The sequence below is a fragment of the Podarcis vaucheri genome, assembly GCF_965113315.1.
Source record: "Podarcis vaucheri genome assembly, chromosome: 12".
NCBI classification, from domain to species: domain Eukaryota; kingdom Metazoa; phylum Chordata; class Lepidosauria; order Squamata; family Lacertidae; genus Podarcis; species Podarcis vaucheri.
The window spans coordinates 62,676,008-62,700,797 of NC_138750.1; the positions used below are offsets into that span (position 1 = coordinate 62,676,008).

Genomic DNA, 24,790 nt, shown 5'->3' on the forward strand with positions numbered 1-24,790 from the left:
AGTTGCATATTCTGAATGGCACCCTCGATTTCTATTCTCAACCTGAAGCAAAGTTCTTAACCCGAGGTAATATTTGTGGGTTAGCGGAGACTGTAACCTGAAGCGTATGTAACCCGAGGTACCACTGTAGTTGCTTTGGAAGCCCATAATCAGGCATCTAAACAACCTTTGCCTTCACGACCTCCTTAAGCCCAAACTGTACTATGTTTCTGTGGAATTCTATGGCTTATTGATACCATACTTTTCCATCTATTAGACGCTGCCATATATAAGACTCCCCCCTATTTTGAGGGACTCAGTTTTAAGAAAACGAGGGGAGATGGCCCAGAGTTGTTGAGCCTCCCCCAATTCAGCTGTGGGCAGTCGGTTGGCCGTAAGGCGCCTTCCCCCATGCAGCTGCACATGGGAAACGATCCAGGGAGTGCTTCCCACATGCAGCAGCATCGGGGAAGCTGCGCCACCAGCAAGTGCCCCCAGATCGCTCCCCTCTCTCTGCGACATCTCCCCCCCCCCATGCCACTATCCGTGTATTGGACGACCCTAGTTTTTTGACATGATTTTTGTGTCAAAAAGCCTCATCCAATACATTGAAAAATACGGTAATTCCTCTTGTCCTGCTGCTCCTTTTGGATTATTTCTAGAAGCTACTAAATGAATAATCTCACTGTTTCATGAGTATATTTGGTTCTCTTCCTGGACCAGAACTAACCCTCAGACAGGCTGCCTGCACAAGCACCACTTCCTATGACTACATGAAATTTCTTTTCTCCTGCATCAGCTCCTTGGTCCATCTCCATCTAGGAGTCGTCTGTGGGAGGGAGCATCTCATGGCCTCTCCATGGCCACTGCTTCTGGCCTCCCCGCTTGGGCAGCTCATGGTGACTGTGGGAGAGTGGGCGAGGAGGAGGAGAGGCTGCCATTCTGTGAGTGGCATTGGCCAAGAGAATGTGATGCTTTTGACTGATCTGGGAAAGTTCTCAAGGGGGTGAGAAGGTTAGAATACCTTCCCGGTTTTCAGAATGTCTTTACTGATATTGCTAGTGATATGTTTGCTACCCTGAGCTCTGTTGGGAGAAGGGTGGATATAAATTGAACAACAACAGCAGCAATTAATTACTAAATAAATAATTAAATGCTGAATGTTAAAAAAAATGCATTGGTGGATAAAGCTACCTCTCTGAGAAGCTCACCTGTCATTACTGATCTTTCTGAGGAATATCCAATAAGCTTCTTGGTGAGTGTTTGGAAGCAGTCAGCCTAGCCCTTCCCATTTGTGGCTCAGTATCTAAAGGAATGCAGCTGGGTTGAGAAGGAGGAAAAGGCGAACCCAGGTTCTGTGAAATGCAATTCTGACATCTCTGCAGAGCTGTTTGATAAAAGAGCAGAAAGAGAGATAGCGCAGCAAGAGGAACATTTAATAATAATAATAATAATAATAATAATAATAATAATAATAATAAATTTTATTTATATCCTGCCCTCCCCAGCCGAAGCTGGGCTCAGGGCGGCTAACAACAATCAAAATAGTCCAACATTCTAAAACATTCATTATAAAATTAATTAAATCAAATTAAAATCAAATTAATGGCAACCATCAAGCAAAATTTTGTGCAGATTGCCAGAGGAAGGGGTCAAGCTGCGCCCTGACAAAAGGCCTGGTGGAACAGCTCTGTCTTGCAGGCCTTGCGGAAAAGAAAGACCACACCAGAGGAGAAACAACTTCCTGTTTCTCAGCATCAAAATTGTATATTCAGTTGCTGGGTGGAATATTCTTTCTAACCACGTGAATTCCCAGAAATGGCCAACGGCAAGAAGCTTCTGCCTCTCACTGCACTGCAATTGCCTGCAGTTGTTGAAGGGGACAACTTTCCTAAATCCAGATTCCAAGCAGAGCAATGAGGGATCGTCCCACCATGAGATAAGAGCCTAAAAGGGGCCCTGCAGCTGGAACAGGCCAATGTCCCATCCAGTTGAGCATCCTGTTCTCACAGTGGTCAACCAGATGTCCCTTAGGGAAGAAGCCCACTAGCAGGACTTGGGTGCAACAGGAACACTCTCCCCCTCCTGGCCCCCCAGCGATGGGCATCCTGCAACCTCCTCTCTGGCAGTGGAGGTGGAGCATATTGTGAGAAGCCATTGTCCTCCAGGAGTTCACCTCATCCTCTGTTAAAGCCAGCCTGTTGTTGTTGTTTAGTTGTTTAGTCGTGTCCGACTCTTGGTGTCCCCCTGGACCAGAGCACGCCAGGCACTCCTGTCTTCCACAGCTTGGTCAAACTCATGCTGGTAGCTTCCAACCATCTCGTCCTCTGTTGCCCCCTTCTCCTTGGGCCCTCCATCTTTCCCAACATCATTCCCACCTCTTCCTAAGAGGCCGGCTCTTCTATGAGACAGACTGAGGCAGCTGCCTCAGGCAGAAAATTCTGAGGGTCGGGGAAGTGGCTGGAAATGTTTCCTAAAAGCACTCCTTTCTTGCCACTTTTCTGACCCTCAGAATTTCTCGTGGGAATTGTAGAACTACCTAAACTGCATAGAAATTTGTTTATGTACGCGACTACAGCAGCAAGAATGTTACTCGCCCCAAAATGGGAAGAAGCAGAAGTCCCAGAAAAAGAAGAATGGATGCAAAAACTTACGGAATATGCAGAAATGGTGAAACTTACCGGAAGAATAAGAAATCAGGATAACAAACTTTTTATAAAAGAATAGAAATGGTTTATTGAATATTTACAGATAAATTGTAAACAGATAAAAACGTTAGCAGGATTAATGTAATAACCTGCAGTTTTGTAAGAGTATATATTTACAGTAGATAAATGAATGAGCAAGTTAAATGAATTTGCATATGCAGAATATATTTTTGTAAAATAATAATTTAAGGAACCGCAGAAAGAGGGGGAAGGAAGTCAAAATTTGGAAATGTTAAATTGTTTGCAAAACTAATGAAATGTATAAATTTGAAAAATATAAATAGAAGACTAAAAAATAAAAAAGAAATGAGTGCCATGCGATGTGCCAGAACATCACCAAGAGTCAAATACGATCCTAAAAACACCTAGCATAATAAACATCTCCTTAAGGGGATCGAGGGGGCCCTGTGGGCGATGCCGAGCAACATCATGACATCACCAGCGTTGGCTTGAGAGTCAACTCCCAACTGAGTCAGGTTTGATGCAGAGAATGGGAATTGCACCATCATCTCCTTCGCCCCAGGCAGCAAAATGTCTTGGGCCGCTCCTGCCTCTGAGGATGGGAGATGGTGGCTGCAGCTGAGGGCAGCAGGGTGAGGAAGGGATCCATCTGGCCCAAGGGGGCACAGAGCCATGGACCGTCTTCTGGGCAAAGGAGGAGAGGACCTCCACCTTCAGCCGGTGGCTTTCCCAATGGGCACCTTTCGCCAACAGGCCATTTGGACAAAGGTGGACCTGTGGGCTTGGGCCCCACTGACCTTTCCTTTCCTAGGGTCCAGCCCCCATTGCCCCCAGTCCACCCCCGATTCTCTCTGCAGATTGACATCCTCATCATCTTTTAAAAAGTGATGGGTGGAGAGGCGTCAGCATGATTTATTGGGTTTATGAAAAGCTCCACAGCCATTTACAAGAGTCGAATACAATCCTAAAAACGCGTAAGCATAATAAACATCTCCTTAAGGGGATCAAGGGGGGCCTGTGGGCGATGCCAAGCAACATCATGACGTCATGCGTGTGATGCTGTGTGATGCTGCATGACATCATGCATGAGACATTGCTCAACACCTTGAATCTTCTGTCTTCTTTGGCGATCCCTCGTAGCTGAGTAAGATTGTCTTCCATAAACACGGTTTTAACAGTGACTTTGGAGGCCAATTCTGGATCCACACGTCCTTCCACACTGGGGACATTGGTTTCCGGGTGGGAGTTGATCATGGCGTGAATTTGCCAAGCGTGCCTTCCTCTTAGCATGTTTCTCCCTTTTGTCCTGAGTTTGAGCGTCTTCAAAGCCCAGGACACCTTTGGCAAAGGCTGTTCTCCAACTGGAGCGCTCACAGGCCAGTGTTTCCCAGTTGTCGGTGTTTATACAACATTTTTAAAGATTTGCCTTGAGCCTTTGAACCTCTTTGGTTGACCACCAGCATTACACTTTGTGAGGACACCCTGAATATTAGGAGACTCGTCCCCCTCATCCCCTGCCAGGCATCATTCTGTGCACTTCTCAGTCTAGTTTGGTGCTGATGATGTCAAGGCTGCAAGTTCGATGGGGCAGCTGCATATTCCTGCATTGCAGGGGGGCTGGACTGGATGACCCTCGGGTCCCTTCCAACTCTATAAGTCTCTGATTCTGCGACCCTCTCGTGCGCTCGCCTTTTCTCTAAGCTGAAAAGCGCCCGACGCCGCCACCCACCGCCCAAAGCAGCTGCTGGTTCTCCAGGCATCCACTGGGGGGAAATCTTGTCCTGCTCATCCCAAGCAGAAAAGGACCTAATTCGGCTGCTACTTTCATTTTCCCTTCGGAGAAGCAGCTCGTCTCTCGCTCCTGTTCACTGCAGGAAAACTCAAACCGGCGTGGAAGACGACGCGGGACGAGGAAGGATCCGCAGAAGCAGCTGAGGAGGTGAGGTCTGCCATCTGGGAAGGGCCGAGTGGTGGAGAGAAGGAGGGAGAGAAGGATCTGGTTGCAAAGGGAGCCCCTGCTGCAAGAGGACCCGGGAGACGCCCCTTGTCTGGCTGGCAGCCCTGGGCAGCCTCTCCGCGCTCCTGGGCGCACCTTCCTCGCTCAGAAGCAGCTCCCTTCAATATGCCCAGACATACCAGGCTGGGCCCCTGCCCTCAAGCTTCCTAGGGAGGCAGCAGCTGGGTTTAGCCTGTTGCAACAAAAGGCAGGGAAGGATCCCTGTGGAGGATCCTTAAAGGCTGATCGACCGAGTGTGGCTTAAGAGTGCGCCCGAACTGGGGCTTCTCTTCCACCACAAACAGGAACAGGGCAGTTGCAGGGTTGTGTTTGTCAGGGACACTGTCCTCCTTCTGGCGCTTGCTGAAATTATTCCTTACCCTCCCCAACGTTTTCCCGATGAAAATAGGGACGTCCTATCCCATAATAATAATAACAATAGTTGTATTATTTGTACCCATCTGACTCGGTGGCCCCAGACACCCAGGGAGGCTTCCAACGTGTATATGTAAAAGCATAACTAAACATTAAACAGCTTCCCTCTCCAGATGTCTTCTAAAGGTTGTCTGGTTACTTCTCTCCTTGGCTCGTGGGTTCCGCAACTCCAGGCCCTCCAACATTTCTCCGATGATCACAGGGACATCCTACGCCTGGATGTCTCGGTTGGTTAGAGCCAAGGTTGCAGGTTTGATCCCCATTTGGGGCAGCTGGATATTCCTGCATTGCAGGGGGTTGGACTAGACGACTCTCGGGGTCCCTTCCAACTCTACAATTCTATGATTCTAAGGAAAAGCGGGACGTTCTGGGATCACATCTGAAACCGGAGGGGCTTCTGTAAATCTGGGACCGTCCCTGGAACACAGGGACACTTGGAAAGTCTGTTAATCTTGTTTAGACAAGCCTATTCAGATGCTTAGAAAGCTGGCGAGACTTTTAATCTGTTCTTAGGTCTTGTCATTTTAACTTTTTAACTCAGCTTTTAAGTCATTGTTAATCCTTATTAATGGTGATTTTATCTTTTGACAAAATGCTTTGATATTCTTTTTTTTTACAATCAAGGGGTGTATATTTTTATGAAATGAATAAATTAAGCAAACACTCCACCATAATATAAATTTCATTATTTGAACCTCACACGCCTGACTGGGTTGCCCCAGCTACTCTGGGCGGCTTCCAACAGATCTAAACACATAGATAAAACAGCAAATGTCATATAAAGCCTTATATGTTTAGACTGATGTTTGCCAATACATGAAAATAATAGTTGAAATTAATAATAATAACGTTTTTAATTGAATCCTGTTTAAGTGCCACCTGAGGAAATAGCCACAGCGTTTGGGCACAGTTCAGTGGGCATTTCCTTTCTCATTGCCTGCAAAATATTCTGAACATTTTTATGTCTGCAATGTGCTGTTTCTCCTTTGAGATGCCACATGTCTGAACTAGGGGTGGGGTGCTGGGCTTGCAGATGGAAGGCTGCCTGAGAAGATCATCTTGATTTCTTGCCATTTTTTTCACTGAGCATGATTGGGCAGGTGTAAAGAGGGTGGTGCAGTATTTGAAGGGTACCATGAATTGTAAATTAAGGTTACCAGCCGTCAGAGACCCTAAGTTGGTTGGGTATACTGATGAGGATTGGGCTGGGGATAATGCTGATTATAAATCAACAAGTAGTCATATATGTGGGATGTAAAACACAGGAGCAGTCAATTACAACATTCCTAGAGTGTACATGTTAATTCATGGGGAGGGATGTGTGTCCAGCCAGCAGGTAAACTTCCTGGGACAGACTTCCTCCACATGTGACCAGAGGTGGGTGTGGCCTCACCTGTGCAGGTAATGATAAAAGCACAGGGCAACACAGCCATCTCTCTCTTGCTCTCTTGCTCTCTCTCTGCCATATTCCTTCGAAGCAGCAACATCTGCTGAGATGCCCTCTTGGCTCCCAGCCAAGAGAGGACAAAGGGACTATTTTCCTATAAGATAGATTCTAAATGTATGTAACCGTTTTAAGCCTGTCTGCCTTCTGGGATCACATTGTGAACAGAACGTGAGTAAACTCTTTTATATTTTTATGAAAGACTGTGTCGTGTCTCGTATTTTAAGAGGGAACAAGGGGGAAATTACCAGAGTAATTATTATAGAGGTTCGAGCGAACCAGAACACACGTTACCGTTGCGAACTTAAAAAGGGGAATGTCTTTAACTCTGCTGATATTTTGGGAGCTTGTTAGCACAAGTTGGATAAGGATATAATCAGTCAATATATCCTCTCCTGCATCCCTGAACATTCCCACAGCTGTCTGGAAGCTGGTCCAAGAATGCGTGGGGCGCTTCTGCGCTTTTAATAACAGGGCGGCATTAGGAGAACGGAAGGACCAGGTCTCTGAGCTGATGGAGATGGTCCTGGAGATGGATGGTCCAGGCAAGGCCATACCTGGCGAAGCCCATCATGGAGGCAGAGCATGGATCTTACATGGCGGAAGGCAGGAAAAGGGCCAAGGGAGAGGGGGAAGGGAAAGCTCGCAAGGGTGTCAGCTACAGAAAAGTATTTATCACCTTATGTGTGTGTAGTGCAGGGATTTACCTGTTACATTACCATTGTAATCGTTTCTCTCCATATCTCCCCTTTAGCAAAGCTGGGGATTTTTAAAGCCAGCCCACCAGCTTCTTATGAGGTGTCAGGAGAAAAACAAACTAATGAACAAACTGGATTGTCTGGGTGCAATGTCCTAAGAATCACCTGCTTAGTATTTTATTTGCCATTGTATCAGTTGCAATGCCCCTGTGACTCTGGACAAACAGAAACAATAGAGCATGTGCTTCTCCACTTCCTATATTACAGAGACATTAGTATTAGCCTCATCTCCCCATTACACCACAAGTACCCCAAGGTGCACAGGACAATTTGATGCCTCCCTGCTGCTGTCAGATCCCAACCCTGCTACAACATACGACGTTGCCAGGTTCTGCACAGCAGCGCTCAAGATCCATCGGATGATGACCTGCCCCACAAACTAGATTTCATGAACACTCGCATGATAGTGCTCTCTAAACTGATAGTTGTAGTCATTTATATACTAATCTTTTATGCTCCTCCACATCCGTTTAATGCTCCTAACCCCTCTTTTAGTTTCTTTTAGATTCTTATAGTCTTTTAGATATACGGTACAGAATGTTCCCCGTGCATGGTGAATAGGCTGAACATGATTTTTGGAAAGGTTTGCACCTCTAGAGGTGGAAAGCAGGTAGCGGATTTGCAGCATGATTTTGCATGAGTGATGGGGGGGGGCTGAGAGAGGATCTCCCATCCCCTTCCTTGCCCAGCTCCAACACAACAGCCCTGCAGTGCTGCCCGTGGGTCTTGTTCTCCGGGGGTTGTGCCTTCAGCTCAGATGCAGAGGGACCCAGGATGCACCAAAGCAATTACTTAAAAAATAAATTAATCTCCTACCCAGCGAACCCTGCGCTTTTGGTTTTCAGAACACCAGTGAATCTGGAATGGCCTTCAACTGGGTGGCTGTTGAGGGTTCAGCAGAGTTAGTTGGCAGAAGTGGCTCACTAAAGCAGGCGACCTAGAAGAAGGATTTGGCGGACTTCATTCCCGCTTGCTCTTATACCAGGGATGAGGACGCAAAAGTGCCTTAAAATTCAAGTCACAGGGATGTGCGGAGCTTCTTGGCTCTGAAGCAGGGAAGACCCCAATAATCCCCTCCTCTACGCTGGCTGAGAAATCAGTGGGGGCTCGGAGGTGGGGCGGGGTGGGTGGGTAGGGAGGGTCTAATGGCGCGACCCACTCCCCACTCAGCCAAGGAGTTCAGCGGTGCCTTGGGCTCCGTCACTGCCTCCCCTCCGTCAGGCTGGGACCCTCATGCATCCCCTGCTTTGGAGAGGCGAGGGGGCGCAACGCTCTCCCCTCCCCCTCCCTCCCTCCCCCCGCCCCGTTCACAAGCCAGGTCCTCGAGGAATTTTAGCAGTTCTCCTGGAATTGGAGAGCTCAACCCTTTCCTCCTCCCCCTCGGCAGCGAAGGAAGACAAGCGCTGGACCGCACCTCTTGGGGAGCTCAGGGAAGCATCCTGACTCTTGATTTTGCGCGTGTGCGTGTGAAGGGGAGGTTGCCTCTCTCCTGCCCCTGGCTCGACCGGTTGCGTAGCTTGGCTACAGCCCGAGTCCTGTAATTCCAGGCAACCCATCCTGCAGCGGGGGGTGGGGGGGTGGCGGCGGCGGAGGAAACAGCCTCTAAGATCTCGGGCTGGCTAAGGAAGAGGTTTGAGGGGCGGCCGGGTCCCTGCAAAACCGCCCCCCTCCACAAGCCAGAAGGGGGTGGGTGATGGGGAGGCAACGCCCCCACGTCCCAGGCCCATCTCCACTCCCCGGAGTGGGATATTTCGCTGCGTTTCAACCCCTGCATGCGCGCAGCCACGCGCACGTGGGAATTCAACCCAGTCCCGTGTACACCCGCCGCCCCCGACCTCGCGCGAGTCAGCGGCCATATCCCCGTTTCTCAGCGGCCCAGTTTCATGTTTTTCTAAACCCCAGAAGAGGCTGGCGGTGCTGCTTGGGATGCGCTTGGCCCGGGATGCGAGTTGCAAGCCGGTCTGGTCCTCCTCAGCCCCCCCCCCCATTCTGCCAAAGAGACTCAGCAAGGGGAAGGGGGGCTGTTGCCACCTGCTGCTGCACCCCCAGAATTATTCTTCGGCCTCTGGATCTTGCCAAGTGAGGGGGGGGGGGAGGCCAGGAAGATGCTCTGGGAGCAGAGCCCCCGCAACGCCTCCAGGGGGCGCACAAAGCAAAACAGACGCCTGGCCGGAGAGAGAGAGGGACGAACTGGAAGAATAAAGATCCGGTACCCTTTAATAAATGCATCGACAATATCTCTGATAGCGTTCTAATAACATTAAACAGGTCAGTGTAGATCCAGCCTGAGAGTCCCTGTACTTAGTGAAAAGGATACAGAGATCTAAGACTAAACAGGAGCTGCTGTGTTGCCCCTTCATTTAGAGAGGATTACTTGGGTACCAATAGGAATTTTCTTTTGTCCTTCTTCAGTTCATTCATCATCTCTTCCTCCTCTGGCAGCAGAGCCTCCTTCTTCGCAATCTTCTGTATGATCTCTGCTTCTTTCTTCACGTCCTTGAGCAGCTGAATCCTTTTCTGATATCCAAGCTTGCATTCCTCCTCTTCGGAAGCAATGAGCATGTCGATGTATTCTGGGGTGGAGAGCGGGTTGGGCTTCAGGGCAATTTCCTGCAGGCGCCGCAGGCTTTGAGACGCTCTCTGGATGTTTTTCATCAGATTTTCTCTTACTTTTATGTAGTCCTGGCTGAGGTGCCAAATCAGCTGCTCTGCTGTCATAAACTCATGGCAGGCATGCTCGTATTTTTTCTTCAGCTCTACATAGGTCTTCTTCTCTTTCCTTATTTCGTCCTTAAATAGGAAATCCTGGTTGCGGTGGTCACTGACTGAGCACTTGTCGGGACAAACGTTGCATGTTCCTGAGAAGAAACTGATAGCGGAGCAAAAGCGGTTCAGCAAGTCCCATTTAGCCCAGCAAGGATAGTGGCAGGTGAACTCGCAGTTCTTGCAGTTGGTTGCATATTGATGAGCTCCAGAGAGGTCTTGCTTCACTTTGACGGTGGCTTGGAGCTCATACTCAAAATCTCTGTTGGCCGCCATGTCAGCTTTGTGCTGGTCAAGGACTTGTTCCGTTTGCTTCAGTTCTTCCAGTTTGACCAGCCCGGTTTTGATCTGGGGCAGCAGGCCCTGCACAACCGTCTCCAACTCTTTCCGCTCCCTGAGAACTTCCTTCGTCAAAGACAAACTCTTCGCATTCAGTTTGCTTAACGAGTCAAAGTAGGTCTTCATGCTGATCATACCCATTTTCCAAAACATTTTGTCAAAGTTAGGGCTCTCCCCGTCCCCCACGACATTGTTGGCAAACAGGGCGGAATTGTTGAATTTGAAATGTACGGGGTTCCCCTTGCCATCTTTGGCGCATGGAACGTTGGCCGTCTTAATGGCCTCAAGGACCAAGGGAGTCTGTGAATCTGCAAAGGTGATCAGGAACTGGATGTTCTCCTTGATATCTTTCCCAAAGATGGAGAGCACGGAATCAAAGATGTATTTCTCGGCTGCTGTTAAGCGGTTTGTGGAGGCCTTGACCACAAAGCAGACACAATCGATGTGGTCGATTCCTCCTGGGATGGAGAAAAACTCCCGGATCTTCTCAACTAACTTTTTGTCCTGCTCTATTCCTCTCGTGTCTCCGAATCCTGGAGTGTCAACAAAAGTGAGGGAGCAAGGGATCTTGAGACCCTCTTGATAGTTCACCACATAAGCCATCACTTCGGATGTCTGGCTTTCCGCTTGGTTTCTGCCAGTCACTTCATGAATAAGTTTGAACCGGAATTCATCTCCCCATTGCACGCCCAGGATGTAGTTGATCATCCCATTGATGAGAGTGGTTTTCCCTGATCCAGACGCTCCCATCATCATGATCACTTTGTTGGCGATCTGCAAATTCTCTTTTCCTAAATGGTACTTCGGAGATGTTTCAGACTCCGTTTTCAGTTTTAATTCATAAACAGAAGGGTCACCCCTTTCTACAAGGATACTTTCTTTGAGATATTTCTGAGGTGGTTTGTTTTCACTTGTTTCCTGTGTTCTGGAAGATGCCATCTTCTTTTTAACACACTTGCTGTCACAATTAAAACAGAAACACACATACCTGTATTAGAAAATTAAATGTACTCTTCTTCCTATCTTTATTATTATTATTATTATTTTATCACTTTCGACACACATGACAGGAAAAAGTACAAAATGTAAGTAAAACAGTTCAAAAATATTCTAAAACAAATAGTAGCAACTTCCAAAATAAAAAACCCAGTGCCAAGCAGACTGTCAAGGCAGAAACTTGTTGGAACAGAAAAATGTCTTCTATTTTTTTCTGGGTACCTGTCCTATCTTGACAGAAATGCTGTTCCACAGATCAGAGGCAACCACACTAAAAGCCCTGCTCTGAGTTACCAGTTGCAACCTGGGTGCATATCTCAGGTAAGAATTTCTCAGTTATCAAGGAAACAAACAAAATCAGGACTGTCCCAAGTCGGAACATTCAGGTGTGATTCCAGTAACGCAGAGGATTGGGCCCCTTCCAACTCTGCAATTCTATCACTCTATGATTTGGAGCATATTTTGCTTACATGCACATGATCCCACCACAAATGGTAGTTAAGAACCTTTCACATTGGAAACCCATAAAAAAGGGGGGGAGCGTTTCAGCATGTGGTTTAGGCGCACTGGGGTTTACATATTGTTTTTAGTGAATGTTGATGAATCCGACCATTTTCAATGCACTTCCTTTTCTCATTAATTGATGAAGACTGGTAAAACAAACAGTGGTGTAGCGTGGGTTGTCAGCACCTGGGGCAAGGCAGTGTGAGAGAGTGAGTGAGCCAGGTAGGGGCAGAGAGCTGCGAGTGCGAGCGCGCCCCTCCCCCAGATGTTGTGCCCGGTACGGCCGGCCCCCCCTGCACCCCCCACGCTACGCCACTGAAAACAAACCAAGGGAACACACAGAAATGTCCAGGATGCAATAGTCCAGATGGTCCACAGCCGCCTGCCCCCTCCCTCCTGCAAGGAAGCAACTGGCAGCAGCAGAGGAGCTCAGCATCTTAGGAAGGTGCCATATCCTGAGTCAGGGCAGGGGTCCCCCTAGTCCCACCCCAAATCCCGGGAGAGCCTTGCGCTGCAGCCTTCATTCCTTTGCTCCAAGTCTGGGCCCTGTCAGGATGGATTCGTGGCCTTTCCAAAGAGCCAGAGAGCAGGAGGCGAGGGCATCATCAGCGCAAGAGCCCCGTCCCCAAGTCCCCTCTGCAATATGCCAGCTGGAACGGTTTGCAGCAGCCATGCAAAAGAAGCCTTTGACAACAAAAGAAGCCGTGACAACTTCTAATGTGCAAACGCGTCTTACCAGAAACGTGGAAAATGGATGAATCTTGCCTCCAACTGGCTCTCTTGCTTGAGTTTATCTCGACTTGGGTCCCCTCTTAAAGCACAAGTCTGCTTCAGGCACAGAGGCCACTTCTCCTTTTATCTGTTCGGGAGTGACAAAGTGCAAGGGGACAAGGATCACTTTCAGGGGGAGAAGGAAGTTGCGAGATAGTGGGAACCCATTTCCACTCATCAGCATTTCAGTCCAAAAAGGCTCTTAAGCGGTGCATCATAGAGTTGGAAGGGACCCCAAGGGCCATCTAGTCCAACCCCCTTCATCGGCCTCCCCACAAGTCGTATCCATGCAGAAACAAGGTCCTTAGTTGCACAACCCTCCCTTTCCTGGTAAGGTAAAGGTAAAGGGACCCCTGACCATTAGGTCCAGTCGTGGCTGACTCTGGGGTTGCAGTGCTCATCTCGCTTTATTGGCCGAGGGAGCCGGCATACAGTTTCCAGGTCATGTGGCCAGCATGACTAAGCCGCTTCTGGCGAACCAAAGCAGCGCACAGAAACACCGTTTACCTTCCCGTCGGAGTGGTACCTATTTATCTACTTGCACTTTGACGTACTTTTGAACTGCTAGGTGGGCAGGAGCTGGGACCGAGCAACGGGAGCTCACCCCGTCGCAGGGATTTGAACCGCCGACCTTCTGATCAGCAAGTCCTAGGCTCTGTGGTTTAACACACAGCGCCACCCATGTCCCTTATCTGGTATCTGGTATCTTTCCTGGTATCTGGACCCAAAATGTATCTATGGAAGCCGGATGGCTTCATACAACAGGGATCGACATCATGGGGGATCTGTTCTCCCCCCTGGGCTTTTGGGAAAGAGGTTGTCAGCAGGGACTCCATCTTGGCCTCAGACATGGGGGCTCTTGGCAGCAGAGGAAGGTTTCCCTCGACACTGAGCCACAACCAGCCTCAATTTATATGAGATTAGGAGTGAAGAGGCTTTCTGGAACAAAAGCAGTTGAGGGCCCTGAGAAGTTTGGGTGAAGGGCGGTGTAAAAACAACAACAATGATAATAAATATTATCAGCAGCAGGGTCATGCTCTGGGGGAACCCTTCCAACCCCTCACAGATGAAGGAGGAAATTCTGTGTATTCAGGGGGTGGAAGAGCTGACAGGAGTTTGCCTCCCGGTATAAATGTGATGGGGCCGTCCCTTCAGGCAGGCGTGGGGAACCTTGGCCCCTCCTGAGGCTGATGAACTACAACTCCCACCACCCGGCCCTTTGGCCAGGCTAGCTGGGGCCGGTGGGAGTTGCAGTTCAGCAGCATCTTTTGCGCCCCAAATCCCTCCCCCCCCGCCTGCCCCAGGGAAAGGAACCTTTTGAACTCCTCATGATGAGCTCCCCTCACAAATCTTATTTCTTTGACTGGCCAAAGGCTCTTCCGATGCTGGAGGGAAACATTTTGAACCTGCTGGACATTTTATAATTGTTTTATAATTGTTGAATATATATATATATATATATATATATATATATATATATATATATATGAAGCATCTGATCAGGATCTGCATTGTAAAATGAGCTTAAAGTATATATTTTAAAATATCTGTATCTCTTATGCCAGGCAGCATCCCATCTTAAACAGGGCCCCTCTGACAGAGCCTCAGGGTTGCAAAAGGAAATTACAGGCTAGGAGCAAAAGGTCACACTGACCATACAAAATTACAGAATACAATTAAGCTATAAAAACACAATTATTATACCTCCTATTAGAGACTTAAGCCAAAGGGTGAATTGAAGAAGTTGCTTTTAGAACAGCAGCTGTTTCAGCAGGAAAAGGGGGGCTGTAAACTAAGAGGCTTCTCTCTGAAGTTGATTCTGGAAACTACTGTTTTTATTAAATTCCTTCTCTTTGAAAAGGCCCTTTCCTTCTAAAAATCTATATATATTAATGTATAAATATATTGGCTTAAAAGTAATTATGCAAAGGATTTAGAAATGTTAGATTCATGTTCGATTCTTATTTCATAGAATCATAGAATCATAGAGTTGGAAGAGACCACAAGGGCCATTGAATCCAGACCCCTGCCGTGCAGGAGACACTATCGGAGCACTCCTGACATATGGTTGTCGGGCCTCTGTTTAAAATGAAATTAAAAACCACCTGGTTTGCAGGGAATAGGGAAAGAGGGGCCAAAGGTTATCTGGTAATTAAGGTGCCTGGTCGAGGTTAATGACTACTTGTTTGCCATTTATAAATAGAAGAAAATATAGCTCTCTGTCTCCCATAAAAGGTAATAGGAAATGGGTGTATCTTTTATGATTGGTTCTAGCAAACAGCCAATAGGAATTTCAACCAGGCTGACTGGACAGAGGCAAGGGGCCTGGGCTGAGGGAATATAAGAGCTGGCCATAATGGCAGGAGGGCAGGCCAGAGCTTGGTAACCATATACCACTGTGCCTCTCATTTATTTGTCCGACAAATAAATAATTATTTAAATTTCTCAATTGCTGTGTTGAATATTTCATTCCAGCTAAGCGTTAACCACAAGCAGGGTGCTACATATATATATAATAATAATAATAACAATTCTTATTTATACCCTGCCCTCCCCAGCCAAGGCCGGGCTCAGAGCAGCTTACAAGCAATAATAAAAACAAGTTGAATGATTACAACTTAAAAACAACATTAAAATACAACATTAAAATAACAAAACATTAAAATATTAAAATGTAGCCTCCTCGCAGGAGGAGAAGGCAAAGAAAAAGAAAGTGAGGGAGGGAATCAAGTTGATTCCAAGCCAAAGGCCAGGCCGAACAACTCTGTCTTACAGGCCCTGCGGAAAGAAATCAGATCCTGCAGGGCCCTGGTCTCATGAGACAGAGCGTTCCACCAGACCGTTGAAAAGGCCCTGGCTCTGGTTGAAGCCAATCTAACTTCCTTAGGGCCCGGGACCACTAGGGTGTTGCTATTTACGGACCTTGAGGCTCTCCGTGGGGCATACCGGGAGAGGCGATCCTGTAGGTACGAGGGTCCTAAGCCATGAAGGGCTTTAAAGGTCAAAAGCAGCACCTTAAATCTGACCATGTACTCCACCGGGAGCCAGTGCAGCTGGAAAAGCACTGGGTGAATATGCTCCCATGGCAGAGACCCCGTTAGGAGCCTCACTGCAGCAATCTGCACCCGCTGGAGTTTCTGGGACAGCTTCAAGGGCAGCCCCGCGTAGAGCGAATTACAGTAGTCAAGCCTGGAGATGACCGTCGCATGGATCACTGTGGCCAGGTCGGGGCGGGAAAGGTAAGGGACCAACGGCTTGATGCGGCGAAGGTGGAAAAATGTCGCCTTGGCTGTTGATGTAACCTGCGCCTCCATGGAAAGGGAGGCGTCAAGGATTACACCCAAACTCTTAACGGAAGGCAATGGCATTATTTGGGCCCCCGCAAGAGAAGGGAGTTGGTCCCTCATCCCCATGCCATCCCGACCCAGCCATAGGACCTCTGTCTTTGAAGGATTTAGTTTCAAGCGGCTCCCACGAAACCATCCAGCCACAGCTTCCAAGCATCTGGTCAGTGTGTTCGGGGCCGAGTCGGTGTGGCCATCCATCAGCAGACAGAGCTGAGTGTCATCAGCATATTGGTGACAGCCCAGGCCAAAGCTCCGGATAATCTGGGCAAGGGGGCGCATAAAGATGTTTAAAAGCATCGGGGAGAGGATTGCGCCCTGCGGCACTTCACACACCAAGGAGTGGCGCAACAACATTTCCCTCCCTAGTGCCACCCTCTGTCCCCGACCAGAGATAAAAGAGCACAGCCAGTTACGGGCTATGCCCTGTATCCCCACGTCTGTGAGGCGGTGGTCCAGAAGATCACGATCGACCATGTCAAAGGCTGCTGACAAATCTAAAAGGATCACCAGTCCTGACCCGCCTCGATCCAGTTGTCTATGGAGATCATCTGTTAGGGCAACCAGAGCCGTCTCGGTCCCAAAACCAGGATGGAAACCAGATTTCTATACGAGATAGAAATCAATGGAAAGTGTAAGGAGCCGTGTGACAAACTGGCTACAATGTCATCAGTTACATGAAATGTTTAAAACAGACAGGGAAAATGTTTTTTGGGACCAAAGCTCACAATCTGAAAAGAAACTTCTATTAAGCAAAGAGAAACTTTTGTCCAAAATGTATACCGTACTTTTCGCACCATAACACTCAGTTTTCCCCCCCCAAAAGGTAAAGGGAAATGTGTCTGCGTGTTATGGAGTGAATGCAGGCAGGAGGAGCCACTCTTGCTGGCTGTTCGGCAGCCTCTCTTCCTCCGCTTGGCTTGCTGAGAAGCCGGCAACAGCTGAGCAACAGCTGAGTGTCGGGAGACAGCCTCTCTTCCTCCTGTCTGCCTGCTCTATGGCTTTTTGGCGAGGTGGGAGAAGGGAGGCAGCTCAGAAGCCGGCGGCAGCGTGTAAAAGCCAAGGTGGGGAAAGGGAGACAGCCTCTCTTCTTCCTGTCTGCCTGCTCTATGGCTTTTTGGCAAGGTGGGCGCTCGGAAGCCGGCAAGAGCTGCGCAGGTGTAAAAGCCAAGGTGGGGAAAGGGAGACAGCCTCTCTTTCTCAGTGTCTGCCTGCTCTATGGCTCTCCCTTACACAAATGTAAGCGGCTCTTACTCTGCTTTCTTTACAATGAGCCGGAAGGAGGGACAAAGAGGGCATTCCCCTTCCGTCCCTCCCCCAGCACCTCAAACAAAGCAGCTTATAAGGCTCATGTCCCTGAGTCTCCTCCTCCTCCTCTTTTTGCTCTGGTTCGAGGCAAGGCAGCTGCACAAATGTGAGTTCCCCCTCTCTCTTCCTTCCCTCCCTCCCTCCCTCTTCCAACTTCAAAAATTATTGGGGGGACAGCCAGGTAAGCCCCACTCACATACCACAATGGGGGTGGGGGATGACTCCCTCAAATATTTAATGGGGGGGTGAAGGCACCTAGGCCTATAGGAGTTGGCTGCTTTGCCTAGGACAAGTGTGAGCTCCCCCCCTCCTCTTCCTTCATCACTGTATTGGAGATACCATACATTACTGACAGTTCCTTCATTCACGTGGTTACAAAGCACGGATCCACATGGATCCTCAGGATTTTTGCACTGGGTCACCCCAAATTCACCATCAGATCACATAACTCCCCTCACAAATCTTATTTCTTTGACTGGCCAAAGGCTCCTCCAATGCTGCTCTTCCCTGGCCTGTGAGAGCTCTGGAGGGAAACATTTTGAACCTGCTCTTCTGGTGGCCTCAGGAAAAAGAGCGGGAAATCCTAGCTGTTTCTGAGGGGAAAGCGTCTAAAATTCTCCTCAGAACCAGTCCTCACACCGCTTAGGGCAATTCACTCCTCTTGCTTCTGGAGGGGAAAGAAACTTGCACAGTCAGCTTCTAGGTTAACAATGTCGGAATGCGTCCAAGGAAATGGGGGCAATTGACAGGCCCCCAGCTGGCTCCAGCCCACGATCTCCAGTCCTTGGACCAGCACGTAACTGCGACTCGAGCTTCAGAAACCTTCAGAATCTGAGCACGCAAGACAGCAGAGAAAAAAACTCTTCGCAACAGAAGGACAGGTAGAGGCTGTGCAAAGCATATTTACAGGCATTTTATTCAGCATCAGGACAAAGGGAAAAACATGTCTTCTCCCCTTTGTGTCCAAGCAAGCAGCATAAGCAAAAACTATACACACAACGGAAGTTCGCAGCAAGCTGTGCTGGAATGTAAACAGACATGTGACATGCAACAACTCCACATGCCTGTTATGGTGGAATGGAATATCATAACATCCAATACTTGTTCTGCGATTTCTGCCCATCCTGCAGCGTTTGCACAAAACTCAAGAGCACCACTCCTTAACTCCTGGGATTTCGGGACTGGAAAAGTGATGAGGAAGGAGATACGCTGAATTTTGAATCATGGGAAGGCGAAAATTTATAAAAGTTTTATGAACCATATTCTAGGGAAGAATTTGTATAGAGTTTGGGAGAAACATAAAAATCTGCTGTAAAAGAAACACCTTTATGCTATCTCCTGTTGAGGCTATTACAATAAAGAGAGGTTATGAGAAAGGAGGTTCTGACTAAACATCAGGAAGAACTTTCTGACAGTAAGAGCAGTTTGACCGTGGGACAGTCTCCCTCTGGAGGTAGTGCTCCTTCCCTGGAGGTTTTTAAGCAGAGGTCGGAGGGCCATCTATCATGGATGCTTGAGCTGAGATTCCTGCATTGCAGGGGGTTGGGCTAGATGACCTTTGGTGTGTCTCTTCCAACTCTACGATTCTCTGAATCAGCTTTCTACTCTCCTTTCTGTTAAATGACCCAAGAGCAAATTGCCCACCCTTTCTTGGGACTTACCACTGTGGCTTTCAGCTAGTTACGCCTGTGCAGTATGGCCTGAGATCAGGACAATTTCCCCAGGCTAAGCTTGCCTGGTGCATGCTGGAAAATTCAAGATCTCCTGCCAAACCACACAGGAGAACCACTAGCCCCACGTGGGGCACCATCGGTTAAAAAAAATTCTGGGTTGAGAGACTACTCAGCAGCCCAGCTCGTTGGGGTACCTGTCCCCCGTGGGTCCCTGCGGTCAGTAAAAGAAGGAAATTCCAGCCAAGCAATTTGGAGCAAAACAGCAATCAGTAGACTTAGATCCTTTATTGTTGCACAACAGGTTCAACAGCAGCAGCAAGTGAAGCCTGAACAAAGGGCGACATTGACTTTTAGGAATTCCCACCATATCCCAGAATACAGTTCAGACACCATCATCAATACATCATTGCTACATCACTAAAACACCAGAAAGGGGAGGGTTAGAATCATAGAATCATAGAGTTGGAAGAGACCACAAGGGCCATCAAGTCCAACCCCCTGCCAAGCAGGAAACACCATCAGAGCACTCCTGACATATGGTTGTCAAGCCTCTGCTTAAAGACCTCCAAAGTAGGAGACTCCACCACACTCCTTGGCAGCAAATTCCACTGTCGAACAGCTCTTACTGTCAGGAAGTTCTTCCTAATGTTTAGGTGGAATCTTCTTTCTTGTAGTTTGGATCCATTGCTCCGTGTCTGCTTTTCTGGAGCAGCAGAAAACAATCTTTCTCCCTCCTCTATGTGACATCCTTTTATATATTTGAACATGGCTATCATATCACCCCTTAACCTCCTCTTCTCCAGGCTAAACATGCCCAGCTCCCTTAGCCGTTCCTCATAAGGCATCGTTTCCAGGCCTTTGACCATTTTGGTTGCCCTCCTCTGGACACGTTCCAGTTTGTCAGTGTCCTTCTTGTACTGTGGTGCCCAGAACTGGACACAGTACTCCAGGTGAGGTCTGACCAGAGCAGAATACAGTGGCACTATTACTTCCCTTGATCTAGATGCTATACTCCTATTGATGCAGCCCAGAATTGCATTGGCTTTTTTAGCTGCTGCGTCACACTGTTGGCTCATGTCAAGTTTGTGGTCAACCAAGACTCCTAGATCCAATTAACATAAATTGGATTAACATAAACAGACATGTTGGGGCAAGTCGCCAAGAAAAAGATTAACATAGGCTGTTGTTGTTGTTTAGTCATTTAGTCGTGTCCGACTCTTCGTGACCCCATGGACCAGAGCACGCCAGGCACTTCTGTCCTCCACTGCCTCCCGCAGTTTGATCAAACTCATGCTGGTAGCTTCAAGAACACCATCCAACCATCTCATTCTCTGTCGTCCCCTTCTCCTTGTGCCCTCCATCTTTCCCAACATCAGGGTCTTTTCCAGGGAGTCTTCTCTTCTCATGAGGTGGCCAAAGTATTGGAGCCTCAGCTTCACGATCTGTCCTTCCAGTGAGCGCTCAGGGCTGATTTCCTTCAGAATGGAGAGGTTTGATCTTCTTGCAGTCCATGGGACTCTCAAGAGTCTCCTCCAGCACCATAATTCAAAAGCATCAATTCTTCGGCGATCAGCCTTCTTTATGGTCCAGCTCTCACTTCCATACATCACTACTGGGAAAACCATGGCTTTTATTATACGGACCTTTGTTGGCAAGGTGATGTCTCTGCTTTTTAAGATGTTGTCTAGGTTTGCCATCGCCTTTCTCCCAAGGAGCAGGCGTCTTTTCATTTCGTGACTGCTGTCACCATCTGCACTGATCATGGAGCCCAAGAAAGTAAAATCTCTCACTGCCTCCATTTCCTCCCCTTCTATTTGCCAGGAGGTGATGGGCCCAGTGGCCATGATCTTCGTTTTTTTTGATGTTGAGCTTCAACCATATTTTGCGCTCTCCTCTTTCACCCTCATTAAAAGGTTCTTTAATTCCTCTTCACTTTCTGCCATCAAGGTTGTGTCATCTGCATATCTGAGGTTGTTGATATTTCTTCCGGCAATCTTAATTCCGGCTTGGGATTCATCCAGCCCAGCCTTTCGCATGATGAATTCTGCATATAAGTTAAATAAGCAGGGAGACAATATACAGCCTTGCCGTACTCCTTTCCCAATTTGGAACCAATCAGTTGTTCCATATCCAGTTCTAACTGTAGCTTCTTGTCCCACATAGAGATTTCTCAGGAGACAGATGAGGTGATCAGGCACTCCCATTTCTTTAAGAACTTGCCATAGTTTGCTGTGGTCGACACAGTCAAGGGCTTTTGCATAGTCAATGAAGCAGAAGTAGATGTCATAGGCTAACACCTCTTAATTGCCCTATTGGAGGGGGATTTTCAACTGGTGGCAGAGGACAGACTGTGACTCCAGGAGACATAGGTGTAAAACCAAACTAAAACAAAGACTTTATTACAAAACAACAAACAGAAACTCTGGTGGGTGTTATTCCTGCAGGAGGGGTGCAAAACGCAGCTTTTTCCTTTTGTAGCCACAGCCAGCTGCATCCAATTAACCCAGGAACTTCTTAAAGGTACACACACATGTTTCTGTGCAGAATGTCTCCCAACATGCCCACCACCCAAAGTACAATTCCCTTGGTATCTAGATCCTGGGGCAAGTCGGTGATGGGATTTAGCTTTCCTTGGCTAACAATAAGCTCAGCAATTGTCACCTCTGGGCATTTCCTGGGAAGGGAGAAGTGTATGTGTCTGAGGGATTATGGTGGGAGGTGGGAGGGAAAAGAGTCCTTTTTCCAAGGGCAAAATGGCATTGGAATGGAGGAAATTGGCAAAGGGGTTGATATTATATGATTTATAAAGCTAGGTATCTTCCCTTAGCTGTCAAGTAGAAAGGATACATTCAGGCATAATATTTGTAGCATTTAATAACTTTAAAGATGTGCCCCCCCCCCGTAATTTCCGTAACAACATAAATTCCTGTAACACACTCCAGATATATGCATGTGAAATAAGGTTTGCGTGCGGCATAAACAAAACATAACATGTGGGATGAAACTGCGAGATCTCTGCTGCTCTGTTGTGCAGAGAGGAGAGAAACCGCTATCTTGTTTTGCATTTAAGGTGGCGCAGAAGATAGATACGACTGATATGAAAAATTCCTGCCTATTGGGGTTTCCCACACTAGGCACTGTGTTATTTCTAACAGTGCAAATTCTCAGAAATGGTCCACAGCACACAGCTTTTGCTTTTGCTGTTTACTCCGATAGTTTCCCTGCAGCTTTCTCTGCCTTCCTTGTCCTCCTGAGCCGGGAGAGCCTTCTGAAATCTCAGTCAGGGATAGTCCGACCACGAGGTGGGAGAATGCATGTTCTCAAAGAGCCTGTTTTCCAGGGATAGCCCAGGAATTCCATAAGCCATCCCAGTTTCTGATTTGATCCTGGAATGCCCCGGTTTTCCTTTTTCCTCCCCTCGGAAGTATGGGAGAACAATTAAAAGTGGTGTGTGTAGGAGCAAAAATGGACTCCTGTTTACCCTGAAAATAAAATTCCTGCACCAAATGGAGGAAATGGTGATGGCGGCGCACAAAGCCCCTCCTATAATTTTGAAGGAAAAGGTCACCAATCCCCTTTCCATTCCGTAATTGCAATGCTTCAGCTGCCTACTCATATGACGGAAAGGGGAAAGAATGTTACAGCCATTTCGAGAGTCACAATTGTAGGGGGTGGGAGGAGGGGGGCAGAAACAGAGCTGCGTTTTCCACATATCTAACAAGAGTCCCAAATTAAAAGGCGAACAGGAAGGACACGGAGCATCTCCAACACAGACTGATCTGCTTCCCAAACCTACAGACTCGGACCTTCAACTCTTGCAGCTGCTGCTCGCGCCTCCCCAACACCACGCTGTGGGTCCGAGGGAAGTGTGGGGTTCCTCTGCCTCTCGGGTGCTTCTGCAAGCCCCACAGAAGACTCAATGGGGCGAGCAGAGTCGTCTCCGCCTGGCAATTCTCTTTTGGTGAATGAGAAACAAGTCAGAGAAACCTCCCTGACTTCCCCAAAACTGGTCTCGGCTGCTAGCCAGAAATATTTGGTGGCACTGCAGGGTGAGAGGGGGGCTGGATTCGCCCCTCCCCGTTTTATTCCCCTCTGAACCGAGTCCCTGGTCCACACGAGAGAGAGAGAGAGAGAGAGAGAGAGAGAGAGAGAGAGAGAGAGAGAGAATAACGCCCGTCAAGCGCAGCTGCTCTCTGACAACGCGGAGAAGAAGGTGCGCTTCTCTTTCTGCGTTTGGGAACCCCAGGCGTCGCCTTGCGCAGAGTGGGGCCCTCGCTCCGTCTGGCGCAATGTCGCCTGCACTGACTGGCAGGCGCTTCCCAGGCCCAAGTCTCTCCCCCAGCCCCACCTGGAGAGGCCGGGGGTCAAACCTCGGACCTTCTGCATGCAGTGCAGCTGAGCTGATTCTCCCTCCTGGCGAAAGACTCCCTTGCTCTGAGTTCGAGTGCGGATGGGCTGGAGAGAACAGAGGAGGGAAGGGGGAGATTTGACCGGCGAGCCGAGGTCTTGATCCCTGAATTCAGTGATTTGGGAAGAGATGCCGACGAAGGATTGATTTTTCAGAGGGACCCTTTCTCTTTCCTCTGCCGGCAATTCTGGTGGGGGGCGGAGGGGGAAAGAACATGTTCTTTTAAAAATAAACTTTAAAACCCCTAGAAGGATGTTCCTGCAGATTGTCAGGCTCCTTTAACTGCCAATTTAATCAAAGGGGAAAGATTCATGCTTATACACGCAAGCCAAAGTTTTGCTTCCGAGAGCTCTAACCCAGCCTCTAGCAACAGGTCAAACAAAGCGGACCTTGAGCATCTCTGAGGCAGGTTGAGATACAGAAGACTTAAAGTCAGACCTTGTGGCTGCTGCTCCCTGCTCCCAAATACCAACCTGTGGTCCGTCTGAGGTGTGGGTCTCCCTCCGTGTGGGTCTCCCTCTGGGTGGGTCTCCTGCTGCTGCTACTCTTGGCTGCTTCTCCAAGAAGGACCAATTAGGACAGAGGCCAATTAGGGCTTTAAAGGTGTGGGATGTAAAATGCAGGAGCATTCAATGACAACATTCCTAGAGTGTACATGTTAGAACATGGGGAGGGATGTCTGTCCAGCAAGCAGGTAAACTTCCTGGGGACGGACTTCCTCCACATGTGACCAGAGGAGGGTGTGGCCTCACCTGTGCAGGTAACGATAAAAGCACAGGGCAGGCAGCCATCTCTCTCTGTCTGCCATCTTCCTTCGAGGAAGCAACATCTAAGAATGCCCTCTTGGCTCCCAGCCAAGAGAGGAGATAAGGACTATCTTCCTATAAGATAGATTCTAAATGTATTTTACCTTTTGAAGCCTGTCTGCCTCCTGGGATCATATTGTGATACAGAACATGAGTAAACTCTTTTATACCTTTATGAAGACTGTGTAGTGTCTTGTATTTTAAAAGGGAACAAAAGGGGAAATTACCAGAGTAATTATTATAGAGGTTCTAGCGAACCTGTGCACACGTTACCGTTGCGAACTTAAAGTGGAATGTCTATAAACTCTGCTGATATTTTGGGAACTTGTTAGCACAAATTGGATTAGGATATAATCTCACAATATATCCTCTCCTGCACCCCTGAACATTCCCACATAGGGTTAGTGGCCCCAATATTGCATATTTCTGCGTATTTTTGAAGGATTGCGTTGGATTGTGATTTTGAGTTGAGTAGTATTTTTCTGAGTTAACTTCCTGGTAATCACATGGTCCTTTGTTCCATTGTGCAGTGGGGATTAAGAACCCCCCTTCCCTCAGAGTTCACAGTGACCCAAGGCAGTGAAGAATTGTTTTGTA

The 24,790-nt window shown here is 48.1% G+C and overlaps 4 protein-coding genes across 4 annotated transcripts in view; 1 reads left to right on the top strand and 3 right to left on the bottom strand.

Moving 5' to 3' along the window:
• Window positions 1-12,633, bottom strand: part of LOC309515849 (uncharacterized protein) — a gene marked incomplete at its 3' end in the record, with an annotated part of 80,074 nt that extends 67,441 nt beyond the window's left edge. The window contains exon 1 of the mRNA XM_082194063.1: window positions 12,620-12,633. The remainder of the gene's footprint in view (window positions 1-12,619) is intronic.
• The window catches only part of LOC309514989 (GTPase IMAP family member 4-like), a 42,690-nt gene extending 19,289 nt beyond the window's left edge, over window positions 1-23,401 (bottom strand). Inside the window, exon 1 of the mRNA XM_082192551.1 lies at window positions 23,328-23,401. Coding sequence (XP_082048677.1) covers window positions 23,328-23,365 — 38 coding nt within the window. The 5' untranslated portion in view covers window positions 23,366-23,401. The remainder of the gene's footprint in view (window positions 1-23,327) is intronic.
• LOC309515002 (erythroblast NAD(P)(+)--arginine ADP-ribosyltransferase-like) overlaps window positions 1-24,790 on the top strand; it is a 187,533-nt gene that overhangs the window by 129,867 nt on the left and 32,876 nt on the right. The window lies entirely within an intron of this gene.
• On the bottom strand, window positions 9,371-23,945 carry LOC309514934 (uncharacterized protein). The gene is made up of 2 exons (XM_082192444.1): window positions 23,861-23,945; window positions 9,371-11,341 (listed from the first exon to the last, which is right to left on the bottom strand). Exon 2 carries the CDS (start codon window positions 11,320-11,322, stop codon window positions 9,652-9,654), a length of 1,671 nt encoding a protein of 556 aa, XP_082048570.1. The 5' UTR covers window positions 11,323-11,341; window positions 23,861-23,945; the 3' UTR covers window positions 9,371-9,651.